The sequence below is a fragment of the Stegastes partitus genome, unplaced genomic scaffold, assembly GCF_000690725.1.
Source record: "Stegastes partitus isolate 25-593 unplaced genomic scaffold, Stegastes_partitus-1.0.2 Scaffold580, whole genome shotgun sequence".
Taxonomy (NCBI): Eukaryota; Metazoa; Chordata; class Actinopteri; family Pomacentridae; genus Stegastes; species Stegastes partitus.
In genome coordinates, this window is record NW_007578311.1 from 327949 (window position 1) to 355891 (window position 27943).

Sequence of the window (27943 nt, forward strand, 5' to 3'; positions counted from 1 at the left end):
TGATTAAATGTAAGTCATAGCGGTGTTTTTACAGCTTGTTTTACCTGCAGCAGAAACACAAGTGTCCAAATGGTCCAAACACAATGATTAATTGACGTAGATATCTAACCAATAGTAGACGTAGCTGATATCGATATCTCCGCCCATGTCGGCGCTCTGGTCCAATCAGAACTCTCCCTGTGGCGGCGCTGGGCGGGACGGTTCCATCCCCGACAAAAAGGTAACAGGTTGCAGTTTCAGTCCGCAGAATGAACTTGTTGCTGCGATAATTGACGGTGCGGTTGTTTTTCCACCCACTTTTTCTGCGAGTGGACTTTGGCGGATGCGTGTGAAAATATCCAATATATCATCCAGGGACCGAGACTGAAGGAGAAGCCGAGGAACAAGTTGGGAAAAAGAGGTAACTTTTCCTTAAAGCTTCTTCTTTTTTTTGGGAGCTCCTCTCAGAGCCAGACGGCTAAAGCCCAGACAGACACGACTTCTCTGACAGTTAGTTTTAGCTGCTTTACGGCGGCTTTTCTGGACCTGTGAGGCACTTATTTCCTTATTTAAGCCAGTTAAATAATACTTTCTAACAGCATCGTGTCACTGTGGTTTGTTTTCTTTTGGGGCTGTTTTAGCTTTTTAGCTAGCTGGCTCGTGAGAAAGACAGAAACTGGGGAGTGCTGCTAGCTAAAGGTACCTCAGGTTACCTCACATATGCCTCTAAAGTCATCTTAAATAAATATAATAACGTACATAGTGTAAAGCTGCGAGCAAAATATATAATTGGAGGTTTATTTTGTATTGAGTTCATATTATAAAGGCGGTTTCAGTGTCATGTTTATGCTGTTATTGTGTCTCTGTGCACACCTGTTGTTGTTATTGGGTTAAAAACATGCACATGCTCTAAATTAAAGTCATTAAAATAGATGAATGTGGGTAAATGGTGAATAAACAGCTGTGCATGTGTGGTTTCACCCCTGTCCAGCTCTTGTGAAACCGATGACACATGCAGCAAGGTGCAGCAGATTATAGTTTTGGGCAAGTTATGTCATAAATTGCACTAATTACTGCACTTAAACGTGAAGAAGCCACTGACACAGGTTCATTTAATGGTCAGTGGTGATGCTCACGTCGGCGCAAACACAGACAGGTGTATGTGTTTCATTTAGTTTGGCAAAAACACACCAAAATGCCTTAACTCTGGAATGGTTTTGCTGAAAAAGAGAGAAGTCGTGATTATTTTTATCGTCAGTTCATCTGTGGGTTGTTTTCTAGATGAATTAATGAGCTGTTTGGTGTTTAAAATGTTAGAAAATGTGAGTCAGTGGTTCCCAAAAGCCCAAAGTGACATCCTTTAATGTGCCTTTTTGTCCACAACTCAGTGATATTCAGTTTATTGCAATAAAGGAGTAAATTTGATTTTATGGCATCTTTTTTTGTTGTTGAAAGTATTCTGTACAGGATGACACAGTTGCAAAGCCATGAATCTTTAAAAAAAATAAAAAAGAGAGAGAGAGAGAAAAAAAAAGAGAATTAGAATTGAATTTCTGAGATTATTTATCTTCCAAGCATTGAAAAAGCTCAGAACCGACATGTACAATGTTTTAAGTTTTCACAGGTGTTCCCAACGTTAAAAAACTGGTGTCTGTGGATATTTTCCTCCTAACATTTGTATTTTGTTTGCATTCTCGTCTCATATCGGCTCTGTGTAAACACCGCCTGCAGTTCAGCCGAAAGTGGTTTCAGCTGAGTCACTAATTGTTTAACAGGTTGTACCAAAAAGCAGTGAATATTTATTGTTTTTCTCTCCTTCTGGTTGAAGCAAATTGTCTATTTCTGGCACATTTTTAAATGACACCTGCAGATTAAAGAAAAGAAAAAAAATCACAGTTTTAGCTTAAATTTGGTTCAGTGTTTGAACAGCAATTCTTCTGTTTTTACATGTTTTAAAAAAGAAAAAGTGTAATTTTTGCATTTAAAAAAAGATTTAATGCCTTTCAAATCAGCTGGTGGGTTTTGGTGTTCAGAGGATTAAGAAGATGGAATTAGAATTTAGACTTTTGTTGTTGTCAAAAAAAATCACTCCAACTGCTCAATTGATTTATTTAAATTGATCTACAACTAATTGATCAATCACAGCTGTATTGACTGGCCTAGTGTCCCACATAGAAGCAGTTAATACACCCAAATGTGAAGATATAATCCCAGGAAGCAGCCTCTCTCCCATGACGGCTCCCAGCCTGTACGGGTGAGAAGAGAAACAAGTGTGAGGAATGTGGGAGAAGGGAGGGCTGTGTTTATGCGCTCTAATATAGTGTCATTTGTGTACTATTTGGTAACACTGGAGTCTCCCTTTGTTATGCCAATGAACTCTTTTGGATTTGAAAAGGAGGCATAAATGGCTGTTTGTTTGAGCCGTGAAAGAGGAGCAGTGGCGAGTTCTGGAGTTGAGAGGTTGACTGCTGGAGACCGAGGGCCTGGTTCTCTGTCAAGAATGTAATGAAGCAAGAGAGAGAGAGAGAGAGAAAAAGTCTGAGTGGATGATCGTCCTTTAAGAGCAGCGAAGGAAGAAGCTGCTTTTATCGCCGTTAGTTACACCCTCGCGTTTGTGTTTTCTCGGTTATGCCTGTAAAACTCAATGATTCACGTGGAAAAAAAGGTGTGAGCGACTTATTTATGGCTGTCGGCTTTATAGGATGCTGTAAACTCTGTGTGTAGTCAATCAGAGCTAATTGACTATAAGGCTGCATTATTTCGTACAACAATGCAATACTTAGTTTTTCTCTGGTGATTTTCACCACATGAAGTAAATGGTGCTCTTTGGAAAGATTTTGTGGGGGATTATATCTGTATGGACAATAAAATCTAGTTTAAAAAAGGCCGTCTGGAGCTGGCATCTGAAGTTGTAGTTGTTTTGCTTTGGATGGCGTTCAGATGCACTTGTCCCACAGAATTTGAATTTTTGTGCTGCTGATTTAAATGGTGGACAGCTTACACTGGGCTTTCTGTTTGCAGCCAAATCTTCCTTCTCAGTTATGTTGCTGTGCACATGTGGAGCCTGCATGTCAACAAACTCTGTCATTTAAATAAAGTGGAAAAAAAAAAAAAAGAAACTCAGACCAGAGTAAATAAAGTTCTGTTTTGTACTTTAGTAGATTAGTTCCATTAAGCAGCAAAAACTGTTGTGACTAATGCACACGATGTGATATTTGGCAGCAGTTTTAATCATCAGTAGCTCGATAAAGCAACTATGAAGAGAAAATGACAGATGTTAGGATTAACTCATCTCTGGCCATCTCCTACAGTCCAGTTCCTCACTGTTCTCCAGTAGCATTGCAACAGTTAATCAATCAAATGATTAGCTGTCAACTATTGAATTCATTCTCAACTACTTTGATAACTGATCAATCAGTTTGAGTCATTTTTTAAGATAAAGAAGTTTAAATTCTTTGATTGCAACGTTTAAAATGGGAATATTTTCAGATTTCTGTGGACAAAACAAGACTATTTGGACAATAAGAAGACGTAATCTTGGAATGGATGATATTTTTCACCATTTTCGTACATTTTATAGAGCAAACAGCTGATCAGTCAGTCTAGAAAATAACTGACGATGAGATTATTCATTACTTGCAGGCTGTATTGGTGCTTTTAGCCTCTTCTGCTTCAAGATTTGATCTTCTTGTAAAATTCTTTGTGTGTTTTTCATCAAACTAAATTAATTGAATTTAATTTTCTGGACCACATTAATAAATTCCCAAAACAGATGAGCAGCTCTACGGTAACTGAAATAATCTTCTGCTGCAGAAACTGGCTTTGTCCAAATGTTTTGTCTGCTCCACACACACGAAACACGATATGCATTTAATATTACATACTGCGAGTGCACACAGTTCAGCCTGAAGGATGGATAAACTCTGAAAATGAGTTTTGGCTCAGGTAACCTCCAGCTCTGCTGCTGTCTGGAGCCGTACGAGGACCGGAGATGATGTGATCTCCTGAACCAGACGGAGTCCGTGAGTCAGCAGAGGCACTTTCATGATTCCGCACGTCGCCGTTTCGTTTCTCTCCTCGCTCTAATCTCCTAATTCTATTTCCCATTCCATCTCAGATCTTGACGGGGGAAGCAGCTCCGATTCAATTTACTGTGTGAGAATTCAATTTGAGGCCAGGGGCAGAGGAACCGTCGGCGTAACTGCAGGGTAGCATGACTGGCAGCCCGATCCAAAAGCCCCCAGATACAGCAGAATCAGTGTGGTTTCGAGACCTGTCGCCTTGCTAAAGAAGGCTCCGACTTACTTTATATATTATTTCTTTAAGTTGTTAGATTAATGAAGCAGTAAGTCCACATTTTTCATGCATTTCCTGAGTTATTTGGTCATAAAATGTTGGAAAATGGTGAAAAATGTGTTGATTTATCCACAATCCAAAGATAGTCAGTGAACAGTCATAGAGGAGGAAAGAAAATGTTCATAACTAGAATTTCCTACAGCTCAAGGTGTTTTGCCAAATGGCTTGCTTTGTTCAATTACCCTAAACATCATCGGTTTGACAATTAACTTGTTAATCGTTGCAGCTAAAGTTGCAATTCACTGTTTCGATATACGGACGTTTCTTGGATACAGGGCTGCAGCCAGGCATTATTTCCATTGTCAATTAATCTGCTGATTATTTTCTGGATTAATCGATTAGTTGTTTGGTCTGAAAAGTGGTCCATCAGTGTTTCCTAAAGATGAACAATCTGTTGTTTTGTCCACAATCCAAAGACATTCAGTTAATGATCATAGAGGAGGAAATATAATTTTCACAATTGTAATTTCTTAAAATCCAAGATGTGATCACCAAATGGTTTACTTTGCTTAAGATCATCAGCTTGACAACTAATCAGTTAATTGTATGCAGCTCTAGTTGCATTTTCCTTTTCTCTATATATACACAAACACACAAGTTTGTTGGCTACATGGCTGCTACTAACTGTTATTTCCATTGTCAATTAATCTGTTGATTATTTTCTGGATTAATCGATTAGTTGTTTGGTCTATAAAATGGTGAAAAATGTCCATCAGTGTTTCCCAAACATGAAAAATCAGTTGTTTTGTCCACAAGCCAAAGATAATCAGTTAACGATCATAGAGGAGGAAAAAAAACAACAATTTAAAAAAGATAATTTAGACTGTTGTCTTAAAGAAATACTCACACTGACTGATCGCTTATCAGATTAGTTGATAATTAATTAAAACGTGCCAGTTAATTGATTAACTGTTGCACCTCTACTGGAAAACAGCAAAGAATTAACCGGCAGACGAAGGGTTTTTAAGAATGAGCATTGAGGCCTTTTTTAAAAAAAAAAAAAATTAATTTGCAATGAAAAACAAGAAAGATATTTTACTTGAAGCCCAAAATTTTTATCACCAAATGGCTTGCTTTGCTTCATGAACCCAAAGATGATCAGTTTACCATCACATGACAAACAGAAGCTGAATCTATGGACTTGTCACCAACACCTATTGATTCATTTGGTCATATAAGAAAGCAGTAACTTGAGGTGGGATCTGCATGTTCATTTCACATCACAGCGACCAGTGGAAACCAGATAAATGGTGTCCTACTTAGAGTATTGCAGAGATGTGAGCCTAACATCCTAAAAGGGGCGTTTCGGGTCAGCACTGTAGGACCTGAAACTGTCTCGTTATGATCTGACGGGCAGTGTGAGAGCAGAGGGGGTTAGTTTTAGCATTCTCAGAATTACTGCCCTCATTTTCCGCCCCACATCAACTACACAATGGGATGGTTCCCACTCACCCCCTTCCCTATCAGATCTGGCACTGCACTCTTCCTCTGAGACAAATATAAAAAAAGAAAGAAAAAAAAAAAAAGCTAAACTGATGAAAACATGCAGGTGAACAGAGAGAAGCTGCCTTACAGTTGCCTTCCTGTACGTCAGCTGGGCCGACTCATCGCCGAGACTCCGCGGATCACCTCGGTTCAGATGAGCGCGTCGCATCGAATCAATGGGCTGTGTTTTTACGTGTTTCTCGTATGACACAATCATCGGCGCGTGACATGTTTGCTTGACCTTGGTGTAAAGACAGCGGGCTGCAGGCTTCACGCTCGGCTTCACAGATCCGTTGTGACACGGCGCTGCTTCCTCTGTGGGTCCCGAAGGGTGGAAAAAACTCAACTAGCTGCACACGACTGATAAGTAGGTCTGTGTGAGGACAAAGCCAGTCTGCAGATACCTTTAAAGGTCGTTCAGGCCACGATGCCACTCAGTGTCGTCCACTGCGTCCCCCTTCACCACGGCTGCAGCTAAAGATAATTATCACTGTGGATTGACTTAGTCCATAAAAAGTGCCAAAAATGGTGAAAAACGTCTTAAATGTAATAGTTGAATCAATCATTGTAGCTCCACTCGCTATTTATATTCCATTACATATGCATAGAAACACTGGACTGCCTTGTATACGGGGCTGCAACTAACAATCATTTAATGGTTAGTTAATCTAGTGATTACTTCCTGTATTAACTGATTGGTTGGTTGTTCTCCAAAAAATAGTTAAAAATGTAGAGTTTTGTTGCCAGCTCAAAGATATTCAGTTGCTGTCATAGAGGAGGAAAGAAACCAGAAATTAATCACATTTAAGAAGCTGCAATTACAGATTTTAGCTGTTTTTCCCGAAGAAATTACTCAAATAATTAACTGATCATCAAAATTGTTGGCAATTAATTTAATAGTTGAACTCAAGAAATCGTTGCAGCTCGAGTTGCAGTTTCTCTAAACATAGAAGCACACAGGTTTCTTGGATTCAGGGCTGCAACTAATAAATTATTTCCATTGTTGATTGTTTTGTTGATTACTATCACTTAGTTGTTTGGTTTATTAAACATAAGAAAATGCTAGCCTTAGTGTTTCTCAAACCCAGGATGTCTTGTTTTGTCGGCAGCTCAAAGATGTTCAGTTTGCTGTCATTGAGGAGGAAAGAAACCAGAAAATATTCACATTTAAGAAGCTTCAATTACAGGTTTTAGCCGCTTTTCCTGAAGAAATTGCTCAAACGATTAACTGATTGTCAAAATAATTGGCGATTAATTCATTTATGACAGGTAATAAGTTAATCGTTGGTTGCAATTCATCTTTTCTGTACACAGAAACACACAAGTTCCTTGGTTACAGTGATTATTTCTATTGTCAATGACTCCGTCGATTATTATCTGGTTAATTGATCAGTTGTTTGAAGATGATGATGCAAGATCTAGTAAAAAAAGCCAAACACATTAAACACCTTCACCTTCTGCTCACTGCTTCATGAAGTCATTATTTCATCTTTAACTTAATTTATTTTTCATCGTCCATTTATCTGTTTTATTCAGATTCTTTCCTCGATAAGTTCTTTCTTCAGTTTTTCCCAAAACAAACCAGATAATATTCATTTTAAGATGCTATAATCAAAGAAGAAATTAGACTTTTGATTTTCTAAAGCAAATTACTCAAACTGGTTATTGATGATCAGAATAGCTGCTGATTATTTAAAGATTGAGAGCTAATCAATAGATTGTAGCAGCGCTAACCTTCCCCTATCCTTGCCCTGAAGCTGTGTCATGTATAAATATTCATTTTCACAGCGAGGTCCGTCCTTCGTGGCTCACTCTGCTGACTGTATTCCATCCGAATAGCTCGGCCAGCTTCGTGCTGCGTCACACAGCTTCCAAAACCGGCGAGGACGTGCAAACAATGTGTGTGTAGCTGTTCAGTAACGTGTGCTAGAGTTGTACGTTGGTAGTCAGCGAACTGGAGGGAGGGAGGGCGGCTCTCAGGAACAGCTCGACTCTGGATTTTATCACACCGAGCACTGATAAGGGAAGAAAAGTGGAGTGTTTTCTGTCTCTCTCGCCTCGCCCTCCCTTTTCCCACTTTCTGTCTCTCACCTCGGAGTGGAAGTGGAAGGTGCAGAGCGGCGAGGTCAGGAGGGAGTGTCGGAATAGTTTTGGAGTGAGTTTAATGAAGCGTAGCGTCGTAATGACTTATAACAATGTGACCTTACACGACTCTCAATCAGCGGCCCGTGTAATACCTGGAAAGTCCTGTTCAGCTCTTTATATTGTTGCCAGCCACAAATAACACTGACATGGGCTTAACCTTTACACAGGTGTAATCAGTGCACGCCAAATTTCAGATTTAGTCATCGTGTGTTATCAGAGTTCAGAAAACGGGAGTGGAGAAAACTGAAAGGAGCTGCAGTGTGGAGTTAATGAAGAGCGGCTACTAGTCTGTCTGTAGTTCTAAGTTTTGTTGAGGGAATTAGCGCTGGTATCTGGCTGGAAACTTCCAAAAGTTTGGAAAGGCTTAGTTCCTCACAAGGGGAAAGTGATATGTGGGTGTGTGCTCTCAGGTTAATGACTAATGGAGTGCACCGAGGACAAAGTCCACACAAGCAGGCAAGAGACAGAAACTAAGTGTTACTGCCTATAAATCTGTGTTTGTTCAAAGCCGGCCTGAATCTCTGCTGTCTGAGCAGCCTTTGTCGGATTTACTCGTTCATGTGGGTCCGGAACTGGTTGTATTTTTATGCACAGAGAAGCAAACCTAATGCAGACTCCTTTGCTTTGTTATAGATTAAAAGATTTAAATAAAAAGGGAAGTGGTGAAAGTGGACAAACTATGTTAATCACCTTAAATCAAATTGCTGAGACTGATATTTCCAGTCATCTAATATCAGCTGATGTGTTCGCCTGGGTAGTGCAGCTTCAGTATTTTTTGATGTAAAGTCTAGAAAGATCTACACATTTACTGTAGTTAAGTTAACTTCTGGACATTGGAGTCTCTTTTTGCGTTTTTGGCTAAATGCGACCAGAAATCACTCCAAGGAATTCCCGGGCATTTTTTATTTATATTTTTTGCTCCTATCATTCTTTTTCTGACCATGTAATGTAAGTCCTGCACCTCTATGGAAACAGCACAATGATGCTAGCAGGGGAGAGAACTCAAATGTTTTTTTTGTCCAGTATGACATAGTTGCAGTACCATAAATCATTAAAAAACATTGAAGTGCAAATGCAAAATATTGAACATTTTTACAAGTGTCCACTGCTGTTACTGACACTTGACAAAGCTTGTGGCTCCACACGCTTTAGATATTTAACTATTTACATTTTAGTGCAACATTTTCTTGTTTTTTTTTTGTTTTTTTTTTTACAGGATGTGGGGAATTTTTCAACGAGACATGCAGAATATATCACAATTGTACGCTTAGAATTGGTTATTTTTTTGTTGACAGATTCGAATGGTGGACGTGATGTGTTCAGGGGATATCAGAAAGTTGAAATCTGATTGTTTTCTCTATTTTCACAGTTTCTGAGTCTGATAAATTGTGTATTTTGATGTTTGTTTTTTTTAAATTAAGTTTTATGATAACACGCCTGTCAAACCTGCCAGTGGGTTTGGGGTTCAGGTGGTTTCTGTAGTCATGGAAAAGAGTCATCTTGTGCAAGACACTGAACTCCAAATTGTGCCCATGTGTTGGGAAAAATGTAGCAAAGCATATCTATTTAATTTAGAAGTTTACGTTTTGGTTCTGATTGTATTCAGTTGAGCAAAAAAACCCTCTGCTATAACCACATCTTGTTTCCTCCTTCTTCCTAGCGTCCTTGCTGCTCTGCTACCAGCATGAGCGCACCGTCTTCAGGCCGGAAGACTCCGGTGGACCACGGCGTCCAGATCCGCTTCATCAACGATCTCCACGACACTGGTGGAGGGCAGCCTGGGTCCCAGCCCAAGAAAAAGATCCACAATAAATACGGCGTCGCAGTGAGGGTGCAGGGGATCGCCGGGCAGCCATACGTGGTCCTGAAGGACGGCCAGAAGGGGGATTCGTACGGGGTCCAGCTCAGGACCCATTACCCCTCCGGCTTCAACAGCCTTCCCCGCAGCAGAGACAAGCCAGAACCAGGAACCGAGGGGGCAGATGTAGGAGGAGGAGGGCAGGCGGGAGCTCTACGTCGGGCTCAGTCGCATGGGTCGCTGCTGGACAGGGATGGCAACGAGGATTTTCAGCTGTCTAGACCACCAGGGGATGGGAAGTCTGGTAGTTACGGCAATCTGGATGCAGGAATTGGAGTAAGGGGGGACAGAGAGCAGAGCTGGCCTGCCAGGAGTAGAGATGGGAGCATGGAGAGGAATATGTGGGATGGTTCGTATCAGACAGGGCTGGACCGATCAGCGAGGGACCACCAGTCACACCCTGAACCTCCCCAACAAGCAAACCACGCGAATCAGCGCCCTGTCAACAGACTGAAGAACAAGTTCGATGCCGGCGGCCAACAGAGAGGAAGAGCGACATCTCCTCTTGTCACCCACAACTCCTACACATCGCCTCCGTCCTCAAATCACAGCAGCTTGGGACGCAACCAGGTCGCCAGAGCTCCGGGACACTCAGCCAATCAGTGGGCGTCGGAGGAAACTCCAAGTCTGACCGAGGCACAAGTAAGAATTCAGTCTTCTCTGGTTGGGCATTGATTTTCAGTGAGCAAACACCACAAGGCATGCAACATTGCAAGAGTAGTTTTCTGATCTATGTCTTAAGGTGACCCCTGACCTTTTGCTGGACCAGGGTCACAGTGCAGAGATGAGCAGCGAGGATGAGGAGCAGCTCACGCAGATGATATACAACATCCTGAGACAAGGGTATGGACCTCCATTGCGTCCTCGTGTTACTGCCTGAGCACACACACACGTTTGATTCATTTAGCTTAATCCAATAGAAGTAGTAAATGGTTATGTCTTTGTAAGTAAATCCCATTTTCACCTTCCCTCCAGGAGCAGCGAGAGTGATGTTATCATCCGGCACAAAGTCAAGATCATCTGTCAGAAGATTCCAAACACAAAGGTTTGTTTTGTTTGTTCATTTTTTAGATTATTAAAGAAATATGTATACAAAAAGCATACAAAAAAGTGAGTCCACCTCTGTGCAAATGTCACTTTAATGTCAAATTAGTCAAATTTGTAACACCTCTCAATATTGCCATTATGTCCTCTTATATAGAATCACAAACAAATTGTTAAGGAAGACTATATTGAAAATACAGGCCCTACAGTAAAACCTAAAGCAACAAAAGTGAATAAACCTGTGAGCATTGAATCAAAAAGAATAAATTCTAATTAGATTAATTGTAGTGCCTGAGTATAAAAGGAGCTGTCAGATTCAGATATCAGTTTTGGACCTATGGGTTGTGTGTATCTGCATGCCTGTATCATGGCTCCACATTGGAAATAATTGCAGTTTGGATTGAAATAATAACAAGAAGATTGTGAGATGAAAAGGACACAGGATCTGTGACCACTTTAAATCACAGCTGCAGCAATAATCAGGAGCCATAGTAGCACTAATCAGGGCTGCAGCGGTCGTCCTCCTAAAATTGCTCCACAGACAGTCACCTGCTTTCACAATCTAGCTGTGAAAAACAGATAACAGCTGCTTCAGACTTGGTACAGGGGCTATCAATGGAAACCAGAGATTTCTGAGAAGCCTAGACAGTGTGAAGGACACTTCAGAACATCAACCTCTATGGACAGGGGACAAGAAAATAATCCTTACTTGCTGCTTGTGCAAAACTGCAACGTTAAGCTTTGCGAAAGAACATGAAAAAAAGCCTGATGAATGTAGGACCACCACAGTGGATGCATAGTCCTGACAGTGAAGCATGGAGGTGGCAGTATCATGATATGGGGCTGCATGAGTGCAACAGGTGTTGATGACATTTATAAATCAATGTCTGAGGATAAACCAGAGTACTGGCTGATAAGATGACTCCCAGTCTGCAGAAGCTGGAAGAAGAGGAATATTCCAGCATGAGAACCATCCAGAGAACAAAATCACACAAGAGTTTCTGCAGAAGAACAAAGGGGAAACTATGACCTGGACAAATATGTGGCCTGACTTGAATCCAACGAACGCCTGTGGGGGTATTTTAAATAGAAAGTTAGAGCGACACAACCCCTCCAGCAGCGAGCAGCCGGAAAATACAGTCTGAAGAACGTGAGATTGTTTCTGCAGGAATGTGGTATCCTCCACGCCAAGAAGGACTGAGACTGTTGTCAAAAATGCCAGTGGACATATGAAGCATTGACAAAAACAAACATTAAAATATCAGTTATGAGAGATGTACTGACTTTAATGTGTTGAGTTCCTACTGTGTATTTTTAACATAGTAAACCTAAAACTTTTTAACCTTCTGTTCAACTTAGATGCAGCTACTGTAAGGTGATAATTTGACATTTCAGTGATAACGCTCAGAGTTGCACTCACTTCTGTTGTATATTGTCCGTCTCCCGTTACAACCTTTTCGTTAACAGCCCACAGAAAGCCCCAGAGAGGAGTGGATTAGAGAAAAAAGGGAGCTTGAGACAAAGGTGGCCAAACTACAAACCGCCCTGCAGGAAGAAAGGAGGGTAAGTGGAGCAGAGAGAACGTTGTGAGGAGGCAGACGTGTCTTGTGACCTTCAGTCGTGAGATATTAGTCGTTTCTTTTTCTTTTCATAATCCCAAGTTGGTAAAAGTGTCACTGTGCAGAATGTGTGCTGGAGCTGTGGCTGGGTAGTGTAGTTTACCGGGTCTTGGATTTCCCACCAAGTTCGGTTCAGCCAGCTAATTGGAGCTTCCTGCCACCAGAGGATGTTAACATTCAGAGAGTCACCGGCCAAATTCACTCAGCTCTAATTACATGGATCACATCCAGCGTCGCACATAAAGTCTCCTCGAAGTGAGAGCAGCAAATGCTGTCGAAGGAAACCGCTTCCAACCGGCATCCTCTTGAGTTTTTGTGCCTTTTTAACTAATCTAACCAGGAGGGCTGGGGGTTCCTCAGAGTGTGCGTCTCGATTAATCCTCAGATTAATCCTTAAATCCCGGTGGCCTGGTCAGAGGTGCACTCGCACACACACACACACAATAATCTAACTTCAATAATGACTCATTATATGTTGGCTTAAGGAAGCTGGGCAGGTCTTAAGCTCTAATAGCGCTTAATAACTTAATCCCTTATTCATATTGATCGGTGGGCAAATGCAGGCCTGCTTCAGCATTTCCTAAAAGCCCTTTGTTTATGCCACCAGAGCCATCTGATGTCTCATGTTTCACTGCTCTCATTTATTCATCATGTCTGCCTGTGCGCAGGACTCTGTTAGCAACTCGGATCCCGCTCTGAAAGCCGAGCTAGAGTCCTGTCTGGATGAAAACGTGCAGCTGCAGGAGACGCTGGGCCGCAAGCAGAAGGAGTTGAATGAAACACAATCAGAGTGAGGACACGCAAAGCACACACACTGTCAGACAAAAGACAGCAGGAAGGGACGTGGTACCATTATCTGTGGGACAGTTTGGTGAAACAGGCAGCTACTGTGGCTTATTCACAAGACAAACAAGCAGCTCAAAGAATCATTCGCTGTCGTCTTGTCCTCGCAGGCTGACTCAGCTGCGAATGGATCGGGAGAACGCAGAGACTCGGGTCAGGACGATGGAGGACCAGCTGGCCGAGCTTCAAGATGAACTGAGAAGAGAGAACGGCAACAAGACGGTAGCGCAGACACGTGGTCACGCAAAATACGCCCACACAGATATACAGGGAGGGTTTATCTCACCCTGCTACTGTCTAAAAAGAAATAACCCGAGACTCAGATAGGGGCTTTTTAAGACATTAGTTTTATGTGGGGCATTTTATTTAAAGCTGGGTAAGTTGGAGAAGCCTTCACGGTTAAAGACAAACTTTAACACCTGTGAAGAAAAGTTGTATAAAGTTGTTTGATCAGTCTCTGGACATTTTTTTTCTCACTGTGGGACTAATTTTTTACTGCAGTATAAAGTCCTGCACCTCTGTGAACATAAACAGCACAACCATGAAGTGAAATGAAAAAAGAAACATTTAAAAAGTTTAATTTCTTTGATGGACAATCACAATGGAGGCTCTTTAGCTATATTACTGCTTACATTTTTATGTAGTTTTCGTACTTGTCTCCTCTCTACTCTGTGTAAACACTGCCTGCAGTTCAGCCAAAAAGTCCCTGAATTTTTGTCACATGACAGTTAGTCGCATGTGAATCAGTCAAGGCTTCCCAGTTGTGCCTTTTTATTTAGTTTTGCAAAGGCTTTGTTTTTGGGGGAGACATTTAGAATGCAGGGATTTTGATTAAATATTCCAATTTTTAGCTTAGCTTTGGACGTTTTTCCAGAAGAAACTCTTGTCACACACAATTAAAAATCTGCCAAGTCTTCCTCTGATTAAGCGTGTAATTTTGGTTATTTCAAAAACAAAACATGTACTTCTGTCTACAGTTTTGGGGTTCAGAGGGGTAATTAGACCTAAAACTTGTGCACATAAACCCTCAAAAGTGTGCACATGATGCAAGCTCACAGAAGAGCATCCATGAGCAGAAAATCATCCTGCAAGAGAGCAGAAATGCTTCCTTGTGAGGAGGGTTTTCTGCTGTTTTCAGAGCTTTTATTGTATTGTCGCGCCTCATGTGCAGCTCTGAGACTAAATAAATGGCACACGTGAAGTTAAAAGTGCATTTTCCTTGTGTGTGTGCAGGACCTGATGTCCTGTCAAACGCAGCTGATGGAGGTCTGCCAGCTGAAGCAGAAGCTGGAGGAGACGCTGAGGCAGCGAGAGAGGGAGCTCACAGCGTTGAAAGGCGCTCTGAAGGAAGAGGTGGCGTCTCACGACAAAGAGATCGAGGCCCTCCGAGAGCAGTACAGCGTCGACATGGAGAAGCTCCGCGGCAGCATGGAGCAGGTGTCTCAGGTGAGCACGCGCTCGCTGAAAACACCTGAACGTCACTCGTGCTTTACATAAAGTTCTAAAAAAGTTAAACACAAACTTCCAAGTTTCTGTCTTTGCAGTGGCAATATACCGTAATTTCTGGACTATTGAGCTGAATATAAGCCACACAGACTAACTTTAAAAAGAAAACAAGTTTTGTACATATACAGGCTGCACTTGTCTATAAGCTGCAGGTGTCCACGTTGGAACATGAGATATTTACATAGAAAGATTTTATAAACTTTTAATTAAATACGTACTGTAAATGCTTTTTTCTGAACAGTGCCTGTAACACGGCTGGTTAAGAAAATAAAAAAACTACAGCAGCCTACCAGGAAAAGTCATTGATCGCTATCTTCATCTTCCTCCTGCACTAAAACCACTAAAGTCGTCTTCTTCAGTGTCGGAACTGAACAGCCTCAGAATTACTTCGTCACACACTTCCTCAGTCTCTCTTTCGTTGTCACTCTCAATGGCACTGTCAAAGTAGCGGCTTATAGTCCAGAAATTACGGTATGTGTATTTGGTAGAGCCAGTGGCCTGTTTCACGAAAGCATTTTGCCATTACTTACTGTTTGCGTAAACGTTGCCAACATACAGTTTTGCAAATTGGGCTGGGCTCTGGATATCGCTGCTGATCTTCAAATTTAGTTGTGCTTCAATTAAGTAATCGGTTGGTTTCATTCAGTTGGATAAGATTCTTGATGACTCGGTTAAATTCCAACGTTGCATTAGGAACTGCAGATGTTTTAAAATCTCTTCAGATTTTGAAATCGGGTTGCATGAAGGAAGAAACTTCACATGTATTCGTCTCTTCAATCTAAGACTACATGTAGTCACATTAACCACTATTCTATCTGGTAGCATTTCTCACACAGTTTCTTTGAATATAGGAACCATTTCAAATGCGATAAACAGCACAAATGACCAAATACACATTGTGAAATGCTAAGACTATAATACGACGCAACCTCAGTAACTCCTTGTCTTGCTTCAGTCTCACGCGGGGATCGAGGCCGAGCGGCTGCGTGTGAATGCATCGGTTCGCACTCTGCAGCAGCAGCTGGAGGACTGTCGAGATGAGAGCAGCCACTGGATGGAGCAGTTTCACACCACCAGAGATGAGCTGCGAACGGCTAAACAAGAGTGAGTCTGTAGACCGTCAAACCGAATCATCACAAGGTTTATTCATTCATTACCTACCCGGCTTTTACCCTGACATGGTCATCGTCTTTTCACAGTTTCTCTTTGCATCCACTTTACTGCTAATGTGTTTTTTCTCTCTCATTGTGCCCGGTAAATGTTTCTGTCAGAGAGCCACCCAGCAACCCTGAAACACAGTGAGAGTCACTAATTAAGCAGCATTTGTGTCTAGATGAGCAGAGCTGTAGATGTGGCTAACTGTGCCGTCTCACCCGTAGCGTCAAGGCCATTCACACTCCATTCGCCTGATGTACGACTTTTAATTCAGGTGTAAAGTTCTGCTTGCGACTGAATGTGGCTGAGCAGAAAGGCTGAACACCAGTCACAGTCTGAAGCTTCAGGAAATTGTATTTTTACATTCTTCACGGTGGTTTTATTCACTGTGAACAATCTGTTTAACCCTCTGGACGCCAAGCAGTTCCTGACACATTTTCACTCACTGCAATATAAAGTCCTGCACCTCTGAGGAAACAGCACAACCACGACAAGAAGGAGAGGGAACCTTAAACATGTTGTTTGTGTAGCACAACACAATTATAATTCTGTGCATCAGACAAAAACAAACAATAATAGTTACATTTCTTTGATTATGTGTTTTACAAAAGTTGGAAAAACCTGAAATCAACATATACAACATTTTTCTAAGTGCCCACAGGTGTGACCAATTTTTTTTGGAAAAAATGGCAGCTCTACATACTATAGATACTTTACTACTTCAACTATTTCACTTGTTTCCACACTTTTCTCCTCTCTATTTCGTGTAAACAACCTGCAGTTCAGCCCAAAAGTCCCTGAATTTCTGTCAGGTGACTGTTGGTTACAGCTGAGTCACTAGTAGTTTCCCAGTTACCTCAAGAAACATACAGTTTTTTTTATTTTTTATGGAATCTGGTTGGATCAAACTATTTATTTTTTTAACAGAATTTTGGTAAATATCACTGTTTTATTCCTCTCAACCAAACGGCACAGATGTTTGGTTGAAGGATGATTCTTACTGTTTTTTATAGTATCTGTCTCATAAATGGTGTGATTTTGACCCTTTTTTAAAAAAAGAAAAAGAAAACCTGCTGGAGTTTCAGAGGGTTACGAAGAGCCCATTATGCTGCAGGTGAATGGTGTGGATGGTCTTATATTTGTGTTTGTGTTAGTCAAAAACATATTGTGTTTGTTTTTCCTGTTCATGTATCTGACTGTGATGTGTTAGCAGAGAACGCTGATTCATGTTGTGCTGTTTAAAGATGAAATAATCACACATTTGCTCATTGAGTACAATATCCTCAATCAAATATACAACCCAGCTGCTGTTGATCAGATTAAGATGTAGTGTTTCAGATCATTTAAAATGGTATGATTTATTGAGATTGGATGTTTGCACACGTTTCCCAGACTCCTGCAAACCCGTCTAGAGAAAGAGGAGTTTGAGGAGGAGCTGAAGGAGGTCCGGGATAAAGTGAGCACCATGAAGCAGCAGATGCCAGATCCCAGCCACACGCAGACTCTCAACCAGGTGCAGTAAACATACAGAGAATTACAAGTAATCACTGTTGCGCTGGGGAATGACCAGCTGAAAGTTAAACTAGCAAACTGTTTCTGTTCAGGAGCTGCAGCGATGCAACGCCGACCTGCAGAAGACCAGATCTGATTTGGAGAAGCAGAGGACAGAGTACGACAAGAAGATCATGGAGGTCATCTCCATAAAGAAGTCTCACCAGGACCAGGAGGCTGAACTGAAGTACGAAATTGACCGGCTCAAGGACCAGCTACAGCGAGCCAAGGATGACTTCAGCAAGGCACAAGAGAAAAACAAACGGGTTGGTTTAATCTCACAGTGAAGCGCTCGAGCATCCTTAAGAGATAGTTTTTTTTATTATTCATACCCATGTCAAATTTTGCTTGATAGTGATTTTTTTATGAACCAACAGGTTTCTTTTGGCTGGAAATGACATAAACAAGTGACAAAAGACAGTAAGACACTGTTAGAGAAGCTACTGATGACTTTTAACTATTTACATGTTGAAAACTATATATATTCTTTCCCTGTAATCAAAGTTGTTTTCGTTGCTAACAGTCTTTCTGCATGTCTCCACCTTTTGGTTCCTTGTTTATGCAGCTTCCAGCCTGAAAAAAAATTTTAATCAAAGAATAATTCACTATAAATCGAAAGAGGATGAACAAAATTAGTTCATCAAAATATAAATACACATTAAATTTGTTCATTAACATCCTTACCACAGTGTCTTACCCTCATTTGTCACTTATTTTTGTCATTTCCAGGCCAAAGAAACCTATTGGTGAAAAATAATTCACTATAAATCAAAATTCTGCATAGTGCTAAACAGTAAATCGCCAGTGCGATGGACATATAGTAGTTCTGAGATTGTTTGCATGATTAGGTTTGTGTTTAAATCACTAGTAAGTGTGTCCTGCTCCTTGTAGCTCCCAGACCCAGCCACCATCACAGAGCTGGAGCAGAAGCTTGGAGATGCACAAAGTGAAGCTCGCCAGCTCAAAGAGAAACTCTCGTCGGCTGAAGACGAGCTGGAGTCCAGCAAAACACGTCTGAGTAGAGCTCAGATAGACTTGAATTCTCTGCAAGACGCCCAGCAGGAGCAGGAGGAGGCCAACGCTCGTCTCAAAGAGAAGCTCTCCAGATTAGAGGTAACGTTCCATCCGCCACAGTGAGATAGATATCCTGAAAGCATTCGAGCATAACTGGATCTCCCCTGTGGTTCATTCAGGCGCAGCTGCAGACCAACGCCACGGAGAGCTCGGAGGCGGAGCTCGCCCTCCACGCCGAGGTCAGAGGTCTGAGGTCTGAGCTGGACGAGGCCAAGAGGAAAGCTTCCAGAGCGAATCAGGAGCAACGCGAGCTCAGCCGGCGTCTGGAGGAGTCAGAGAAGGACAAGGACACGCTCAAACAGACTGTCAGCCAGCTGGAGGAGACCAAACGTCAGCAGGAGAGAAGTCTGGAGAAGCTCACCAAGGAGGTGAGACCGGGTCGACCTCACCGGAGAATACGCTGCACACACACACAAAAAATTAAATCTCTTTTTTGTGTTTCGTCCCGTCAGTGTGATTCTCTGAACGCCTCCTCCAGAGAGGAGACGCAGGTTCTCAGGGTTCAGCTGGAGGAGCAGAGGGAGAGGGCACGCAAGGAAATGCAGGAGGCGCAACGGCATGGAAACGACGCTCAGTCGGAGCTGGAAAGAACCAACATTAGTCTGAGGAGGCTGGAGGAAGAAGTGGGTGGTTTTATTTTGAAAATCACGTGTGTGGCACCTGTTTCATGAAGCGACTTTACCAAATAAGCCAGGCTTTCTCCAGCTAGTCTTTTAGTTGATTTTAGATCCATAAAACTAGTTAAACATAATTTAAGCTCAGTTACTCTGGAAACAGATCAGGCTATCTGTCAGACTAAGCCTGAGTTGTTGAACCAGCGTTTCTGACTTAATAAAAAAAGATGATTTATTTTACTGACTGTTCCATTTGTGTTCCACCAAAACAATTCTACCTGACACCATTTAAATTGAACACAGAAGCTGCATCCTTTGCTTCACTGCCCCAGATTATCAGTTTAAACAAACACAAACCGCTACGGCAGAGTTGTAGTAAAGTAGAACCAGATCGTTACATAGCACAGAATTGCTGGCTAAGTAAGACGACGGTGATATTTAACTGCATTAACTATTATCAGTCCAAGAATATAAAGTTTAAAGAAGGTTTACTTAAATAAACTACATGATATTAGTAAATGCTGAGATGCAGACCTACATACATGTTCAGTTTTATGCTGCATTAAATAATTCTCCATCTCAGTTACCCAAATAGATTGATAACACCAACAGAAATGGCTATATGACCATGATTTAAGAGAATTTTTCCACCTTTTCGTGGTCAGAAACATTGTAATTTGATTTATCGTTATTCCTATAATCAAGAATATGAATAATAAGGATGAGAAAGCCCACAAACAGTAGCTGCTGCTGCTGCTGCTGCTGGCTGCTTGAAATTTTATGTAACGTTCAATAACTAAATATTTTATTGATGATATTGTGATGGCAGAAGCAGCAGGCCCGCTGGTATCCTAGTTAAAGTGAATTATTGATTAATTGACCTCATTTACATCAATAATATCCTCGTTTCATGCTCGATCCCCGATGAGGGAGAAACATAAATGCATGACGATAATTGCACACTGTCAATATTTTACTGAATATTTCTGCAAAATCGCAGCAGCTTTAATCGGGTTGCATCCAAATAGTTTATTACATTTCAACTTAGCTGCTTCTTGAGTTCGATTAAGCAGCAGTTTTTGAAGCCTTTCTTTCTCTCTGATTGTGTTTCTGGCAGCTGTATGACCTTATGAGGTTGCTGCCGGTGGATCGATTTGATCCATGTTTGACCTGAAAACAAGCAGTTACTTTGATTATTTGATCCTGTATTAAATTAGCCTGATTGTGTGAACTTGACTCGATCCACTTAACCCCCACTAGTTTGTTCGATTCATTAAAATCAGGTGCTTCCTGGAACATGTCCCAGCTCTGAATGCCTCCAGTAGTTTTTGGCGTGTGATATCAATAACGTCGAATGTTTCTAATATTGTGTTAAATCTCACCAGATGTCACGACAGAAGAAGGAGCTGCTGCTGGTTTGCGAGGAGAGAGACAACCACCAGCTGGATAAAGAGCTCCTCACCAACAGACTGCGACACCTCGAAGGAGAAGTCGAAACCGGCAAGAACAGCCTCAACGAGAAAAGCCGGGAGGTTCGCATCCTGGAGGTGAGACGCTCGTCTGTTCGCCGGCTGCTTTCAGAGAATAAACCAAAACAAAGTCCCACGCTGCAAAAAAAAAAAAACACAGATGTGTTAGAAAATAGTATTTTACCACTTAAATGTTTACAACCGGATCGTTTTTCACATTAACACTGATAATGACTGTTGTTCCCACATGACTTTGTTGTGGTTTTTAAGTTACGCTGAGGAATGAAGAGTATTTTGGGTTTTTTTTTTAAATCTTGTGCAATTTTTTTTTTAAAAACGAGGCTTGTAGAATATTGTAATTAGGATAAAATATCATGATTTTAAGCTCAGATTTGGTCGTTTTTCACACATGCCATGTTTAAAGACAGTTGAAAACTTCAGTTGTTACAGTTTCTAATGTAGTTTGGATAATTCTGGTGATGTTTAAACATTAAGTTTCATGTCTTTCACCCCCTCTGAGGGCTAAAGATGAGTTCTTTGGCCTATTTATTAGACTGTATGTGATGGAACATGATCTCTCCTCCGAGCCGATTAAACCGATGTGTTCTTGTGTCTGTCAGGACAAGCTGAAGCGTTTGGAGCTGGAGCTGGAGGAGGAGAAGAGCAGCGCAGAGATGATGACGGACCGAGTGGCCAGGAGCCGAGACCAGATCGATCAGCTTCGCTCTGAGCTCATGCAGGAGAGATCCTCCAAACAGGACCTGGAGCTGGACAAGAACGCCATGGAGAGACACGTACGTCCGTCTGTGATGCTGTGCTTTGACTTTTATATCCTTAGAAACATGTACCGAGTGTGTTGTAAGTCTTGTTTGAATGTCTGTTTGCTCCTGCAGCTGAAGGAGTTGAGGAGTCGAGTCGCCGACATGGAGGGCCAATCTCGGTCCTCGGCCGGAGTCTCACAGCTGGAGAACAAAGTCCAGGAGCTGGAGGATCGTCTGCGTGCTGAAGACAGGTACAGTGGAACAAATACAGACAGGAAACACGCTGCACTCCAGTAGATCTACAGTCTGGGTCGCATTTCTTCACCCTGTTAGTTTGACACATGAACGTTTTTAGATATGATCCCATAAAATTCAGCAGATAAAGAATATTTAATTTTTTTTGTGTGGTACATTTTTTCTGCAACTTAGAGCTTGAATTAGAGGGAGAATGTTTTCAGGAAAATTAAGTCTGGTTTGGTTTTACCCAACGTCTTAATCTTTATTTAGGCTTCATGTCCATCAAACCAAAGAGAGTTTAAGGTTATGCATCTAGTTAAGCTCCACATTATTCAAAGCCATAAATAGTAAAGTTTATAGTTTTACAGTGAATTTTTATTTGACCAGCAGGTTTCTTGTGGCTGAAAACAACATAAACAAGTGACAACAGAGACGTTAAAGATGAATTTTAACTATTTGGGGGGTTTTTTCTCCACAATTTGTCCAAAATTTGTCCAAATTTTAAAGAAAATTCAGCAATTTATATTTTTCCAAATGTTTCTAGAGCGCTCTTTGTTTTAAAAAGTGCAATACGGATGAAGTTATCATTATTATTCACGATATTTTAAATCATCTTAACCCTTACATACTGTTTGGGTCAAATTTGACCTGTTTTGACCTTTAACAGCAGTAAAAACATCCTAAACGTCTTGGGTTTTTTTTAGCCTGAAATTTGACGACTTTTCCTAAAGTGCCGCAAAATACACAAAAATGCACAAATACACTAAATATTTTAAAAGCTTATACTTTTGTACAGATGCTACAAATTTGTGCACACTGAGGCTGTTTTAGGTCAAATTTGACCACTGAGATGGATTTTAGATCCACCAGTGTGGGTCAAAGGAAAAGGAGAATCTTGTTTCACTGTGAAACTGTGCAGGCCATGTTTCACGTATATTTTTAATTTACATTCATTATCATCGGCTATTTAGACATTCTAAATAGATCTGGAGTTTAAAATGTGGTATAGACGCTTACTGTGAGATAATTCTTGACAGAAATTCTTCACAGTATGTTTTAAAGGCTAATTAAAGGCCAACTTATTCTAGATTTGTGAGGTGTAGAAAATTTCAATGTTGTGACATCGACCAGCTGCTCACAAGATGTTTAAAGGCTGTAAAGTCATATCAAAGTGTTTTTAAGGCCCAGTGTTCATAGTTTGAAGCATCATGAAGAAATCCAAGGAGTTCCTCACTGTGGAACATGTCAAAGTGCTGCAGGAGGACAGATGTGAGCCCTGCACTGGAAGAATGGTGGAGGCCAAGAAGAACCCAAGGACCCCCAAAAAAACATAGAAATAGTTAAAATTCATCATTAACATCTGTAACATGATGTCTTCTCGTCTTTTGTCACTTTTTATGTCATTTCCAGCCAGAAGACTCCTATAGGTGAAATAAAAATCACTATAAATCAAAATTTGGGCTTCACTGTTTCTTGACAGCAGCTCATTAACAAGCTTTCTGTTTCTGATTTTCAGAGAGAAAAGCACGATGTTGGCGTCGCAGCGTCGACTGGAGAGGAAGCTGAAAGACCTCAACATGACGCTGGATGAGGAGAGGCACACACACAGCGAGCAGAGAGACCAGGTATGAACGTTCACCAGGCGCTGTGTATAAACATGGATCTTTACCCGACTCTTAATCGGCACATTTAAACCCTGTGTTGCGTCGCAGCTTTCTCTGAGAGTGAAGGCCCTGAAGAGGCAGGTGGACGAAGGCGAGACTGAGCTGGAGAGGATCGACGGCCTGAGGAGGAAAGCTCAGAGAGACATGGAGGAGCAGATGGAGCTCAAGGAAGCCTTGCAGGCCCGAGTCTCGGCTCTGGAGACGGAGCTCAAGTAAGCGCATCCTCGTCTTTGTGTGTTCGCTTTGTCCCTCTTCCACTTCGTTACTCACCGCGAGCTCTAGATTACGCAAGAAACTTTCCCGGCAGCCAGATTACAACAGTGAGCAACGGAGAGAGACACCATCTCCTCCTCCTTTGTGTCGCCGAGTGAATAAAACTGCATGTAAATGACGCCATTATCGGATTCCTGGGCCGTGATGCGCCGACAGAGACACCTGGTAGAGACTCGCTCGGCGTCCCTGAGGTGCAGTATTTCACAGTGTGATGTGTGTAAAACATACCAGAGACCAGCCACGTGTGAAAGAGGTATTTCATTAACCTGCAACGGTACATTACTCATGTACCACGGGGGAAATTAAATTACAAACATGCTCCTACTGGCACAGAACAAAGGCACGTTGTTCCCTCGTCGGTCCAGCAGAGGGAGCACTATGACCACCAGCGCTCTCAGCTTGATCCACAGTTTTACTCAGTGTGGCTCATTTGTTTACTGCAGCATAAAGTCCTGCACCTGTATGGAAACAGGACAACCAGGAGTAGAAGGAGAGAGAGTCAGAGATGCTTTCTGTGCAGTGTGACACAGTTATAATGCCGGAGAAATTCTACTCCTCCCATATGTCGTCTTTGTAAACACAGCCTGAAGTGTTGTCTCACCACAGCTTCGTCAGTCGTGGCTTTTTGGTTGCAAAATTTGTAGTTTTTTACCAAATCTTGTTATTTTTGGCGATTTTTCAACCCTGTGAAGCCTGAACCATGACATAATTGACAGAAAATTGACATTTTTTGAAGCCGGAGTGTTAATTGAAGCTTCTGACAAATTAAAAATAATAAGAATTTTATTTAAATTTGCATATATTGTTACAATCGGCTTTGTTGTTGCATGAATTACGGATCCATGGTGGATTATCTGTGCGCTGCATGTGTCTGAGTGTGTAGATGATGTGGAGGTCTCAGAAACTCATGAATCAAATATGATCCACTTGGTGTTACAGGTTTAATGAGAAATGCAGAATAAAGTGATCTGGATGAAATATTCAGATTTGAAGCTGCGATTTGATTAACTTTCCCGCATGTCACACATGGTTAGTTCAAGAAAATTGAAAATCCAGTGCACTCTCCTGTTTCAACACTTTCTGGCTTTGATTAAACAGTGTGGTTTATTTATTTTGCCGGCGGGGTTCAGAGTGATAGTTTTTTAAAGTATTTGATTTACTCATATTCTATGACTGATGACTTTAGCCTGTTTTCATCTGTCTTTTAAAACGTAACTTTATTTCTCTGCACATCGAGCTCAGACAGCTATTTCAACACATTGAATGTATCTTTCAACAACTTTGCTGACAACTATCTCCTGCATGCTGTTGTTGAGCCACGCTGCGATTATTTTATTGCTGAAATATGTTTTCTTCCTGTCCCAGTCTCTCTTGTCGTCTCCTCTGTGCTCTGTGTAAACACCGCCTGCAGTTCAGCTGAAAACTTTTTGTCCTGTAGCTGGTGGCTGCAGCTGAGTCACTCCTGGCTTCACAGTTTAGCCAAGAACAGCAGAATTTTTAGGTTTTTACAAAATCTAAATAGTTCAAACAGTTTGTTTTCAGCAAAGTTTAAAACCAGATATGTGGAATAAAGCGATTGTAGATTAAATATCATGAAGTTAAGCTTAAATTGAGGTATGTTTCCCAACGTACATGTTAGTAATCAGTGCGAAAGTTAAATATTTGATGATTTTTATTTTATTTTTTTTGTAAAGATAGCTTCAAGGACTTTACAGTGCAGACGGTTTTTTGCACATCTATATAATGAAAAAGGTGCAGAGGAGATGGACAAGCATATCCAAAAGTTTCAAAAAGACTTACAAAAATTCATTTATTACAACTTTTCAGTGCTAGACCTTCATTAGACCAAAAAAAAAGAAGTTAAGTCACAAATTCTGCAAGTTAGAAAGTGTGCACGAGTCTTTTTGAAGCTTCTAGAATCTTAGACGACGCGTAGAATAAAGTGTTCTTGGTGAAATATTTCGAGTTCTGTCGTTGGAATGACACGTTACGGATGAGTTGCAGGTTTGTTTTGATAAATAGTGTCATTTTGGCTTTTTTTTTTGTAGAGTTCAGAGGTTTAAAACACTTGGTAGGACGAGAATATGTGAACATATTCTCTGATAATAACCGTGAACCTGATTGGTGGATGTAAAGATGGTTTATTTTGTCTCTCAGGAGGAAAGCTCAGGCAGCGATGCGTCCCGCTTTGGATTCATCGGCCCTGAGCTCGGACGACGACGACAACGACAGCCTGTACGATTCCTCCGCCATCACCTCCATCCTCACCGAGAGCAACCTGCAGACCAGCTCGTGCTGAAGCCGGGCGACGCCGGAGGGAAGTGGGCCGCTCTGTAGGCCGGGAGCGAAGCCAAAAAGGCAGAACGGTATGCAGCGCAGACAATGAGGGAGGGTCTGGGAGGTAGATCCCACGCTGAGGTTAACAGGGGACTGATTTTCCACAGCAGAGTGAATGGAAGGAAACAAACACATCCTCAGCGTTTCAGGGAATTTCCTCCAAGTCTACGATATTCACAGATGCTCTCCACGGTACAGCTGTAAGAACGAAAGCGTTTAATTGGTCTCGAAACACTGGCAGCGTCGTGTTTTTGTTTTTTCACAGCTGGTTAAAGGTTCCTGCTTCAATAAAAGAGTCAAAGTAAAACTGCCAAAATGTAGAAAAATGCAGCTGATAAACAAGAGAAAGAAAGAGAAACTAAAACATGACAGTTCAGAGGAACATACTGTACCTGTTGCTCTGCTACATTTACGCGTATTCAGATTAACAATCCAAAAGATTGCACCTCATTATGAGGTTAAAATAAAACTTTATTGATCCCCATACAGACTAAAATTTACAAAATACTCACCTTTACCAGCACAGCATCAGTGCATCAATAATTATAATCCATATACGTGATTCTTATATGGACCATTCTGCTTAAAGAGTACTTTTGGTGCTTTTGCTGTTGAATGCAGGACTTTCACTTGGAACAGAGCATTTCTACACTGTGATATTTGGTACTTTAGATAAGATCTGATGTAATATAAACGAGTTTTGACGCTAATTAAACTGACAAATCCACATCATGCACTTGGTACACTAAATATCATGAGGCACTACACTACGGGCTAGTGCAGCTTCCAGAAAATAACATAAGTAGGATATACCTCTTACACTCTTGTGGTACAAATTCACTGTCGGACCATTTCAGGGTCAAGCACTTCTGTGAAAAACATAATCACTATAATATTCTCATCGTTCCCTGGTGTCGACGGTTTACACGCTTGGTTTCCTCTGTCAACACCCGACTGAACCTGTGACTTCTTTAACACGCACTGCATCGAAATTCAAGAGAACTGCTGGACCGGTAATACTGCAAACAATATCGCATTTCATCGTTAACACTGTCACTAACATCGGTTGAAGCACTGCAGAGCTCCTACTGAATGAAATCTGGAGTTTGTTCACTGAAAACAAAAACTAAAATCTATATTTTTGTGTGTATTTGTAGCCGTGGAATACGTCCCGTCCCTGAGGGTAGTTTGGGACAAGAGTTTACTGCACCGTCCAGTCTTTAATGTCACATAATAAGAGACAAATATGCTGAATTATACAGTAATGGAGCACAAAAATAGCATCTAAATTTTTTATTTTTTTTTAAGTTCTGCTTCCAAACTAATGTTAAATCCTACAAATGTGTTGGAAAGTTCATGTTTCACTAAAGGATTCCTTTAGACTTGCCTGGTAAGTCTATATTTTCTGTATTTTCAGCAGTTTCCTGATGACTGTACGAGTTGTTTTTTGTGGTTTATAAGTGAGCTGTCTGCTCAAAACATGACTGACTGGTCGTTTTTGGACCTTTAAAATCAAATGAATGGCCAAAAGGTCTTCTGTCGACGTGACACTTCAAAATATTTCTAGAAGCTGCGCAATTTCTATGCATTCCTGTATGTTAAGTTGGTAAAATCTATCATTTCAATGCCTTAAAAATGTTCAGAGATAATTTGTAATTGACTTCTTGTAAGAATGATTTTTTTTTTGTAAAATGTATTTAACATTTGTAGATTTTTCCAGAGCTGATTTTTGTAAACACTTTGAGCAATCAGTTGAAGTTGTAATACATTTTCCTTTAATGTAATGTTTGTTCAAATGATACTGAATATGATTTGTTAGTAAAAAGATGTTAAATTTAATTTACGTCAGTATATGATGTAATCGTTGACTGGAAGGAAATCACACCGACTGTACTGAAGAAAATAGATCTGTTTTTCTATTACACAATAATTTAGTTACAATAAATATATTAAGTTAAATTGATGACTTGTCT

At 41.1% G+C, this 27943-nt stretch overlaps 1 protein-coding gene across 1 annotated transcript; it reads left to right on the forward strand.

Moving 5' to 3' along the window:
- The first annotated feature begins 354 nt into the window (after positions 1-354).
- On the forward strand, positions 355-27933 carry cgna (cingulin a). The gene is made up of 21 exons (XM_008288909.1): positions 355-400; positions 9626-10465; positions 10566-10666; positions 10799-10868; positions 12335-12430; positions 13155-13276; positions 13440-13551; positions 14563-14775; positions 15791-15939; positions 16107-16133; positions 17383-17503; positions 17595-17807; positions 18433-18654; positions 18735-18983; positions 19068-19238; positions 20615-20776; positions 21319-21492; positions 21592-21710; positions 23213-23321; positions 23409-23572; positions 25791-27933. Exons 2-21 carry the CDS (start codon positions 9650-9652, stop codon positions 25930-25932), a joined length of 3552 nt encoding a protein of 1183 aa, XP_008287131.1. The 5' UTR covers positions 355-400; positions 9626-9649; the 3' UTR covers positions 25933-27933.
- Positions 27934-27943: the final 10 nt, after the last annotated feature.

Coding starts and splice junctions, on each gene's coding strand:
- cgna (XM_008288909.1), top strand. CDS start 9,650: ATGAGCGCACCGTCTTCAGGCCGGAAGACTCCGGTGGACCACGGCGTC. Junction 14,776..15,790: donor GCATGGAGCAGGTGTCTCAG/GTGAGCACGCGC, acceptor GTCTTGCTTCAG/TCTCACGCGGGGATCGAGGC. Junction 17,504..17,594: donor ACACGCAGACTCTCAACCAG/GTGCAGTAAACA, acceptor GTTTCTGTTCAG/GAGCTGCAGCGATGCAACGC.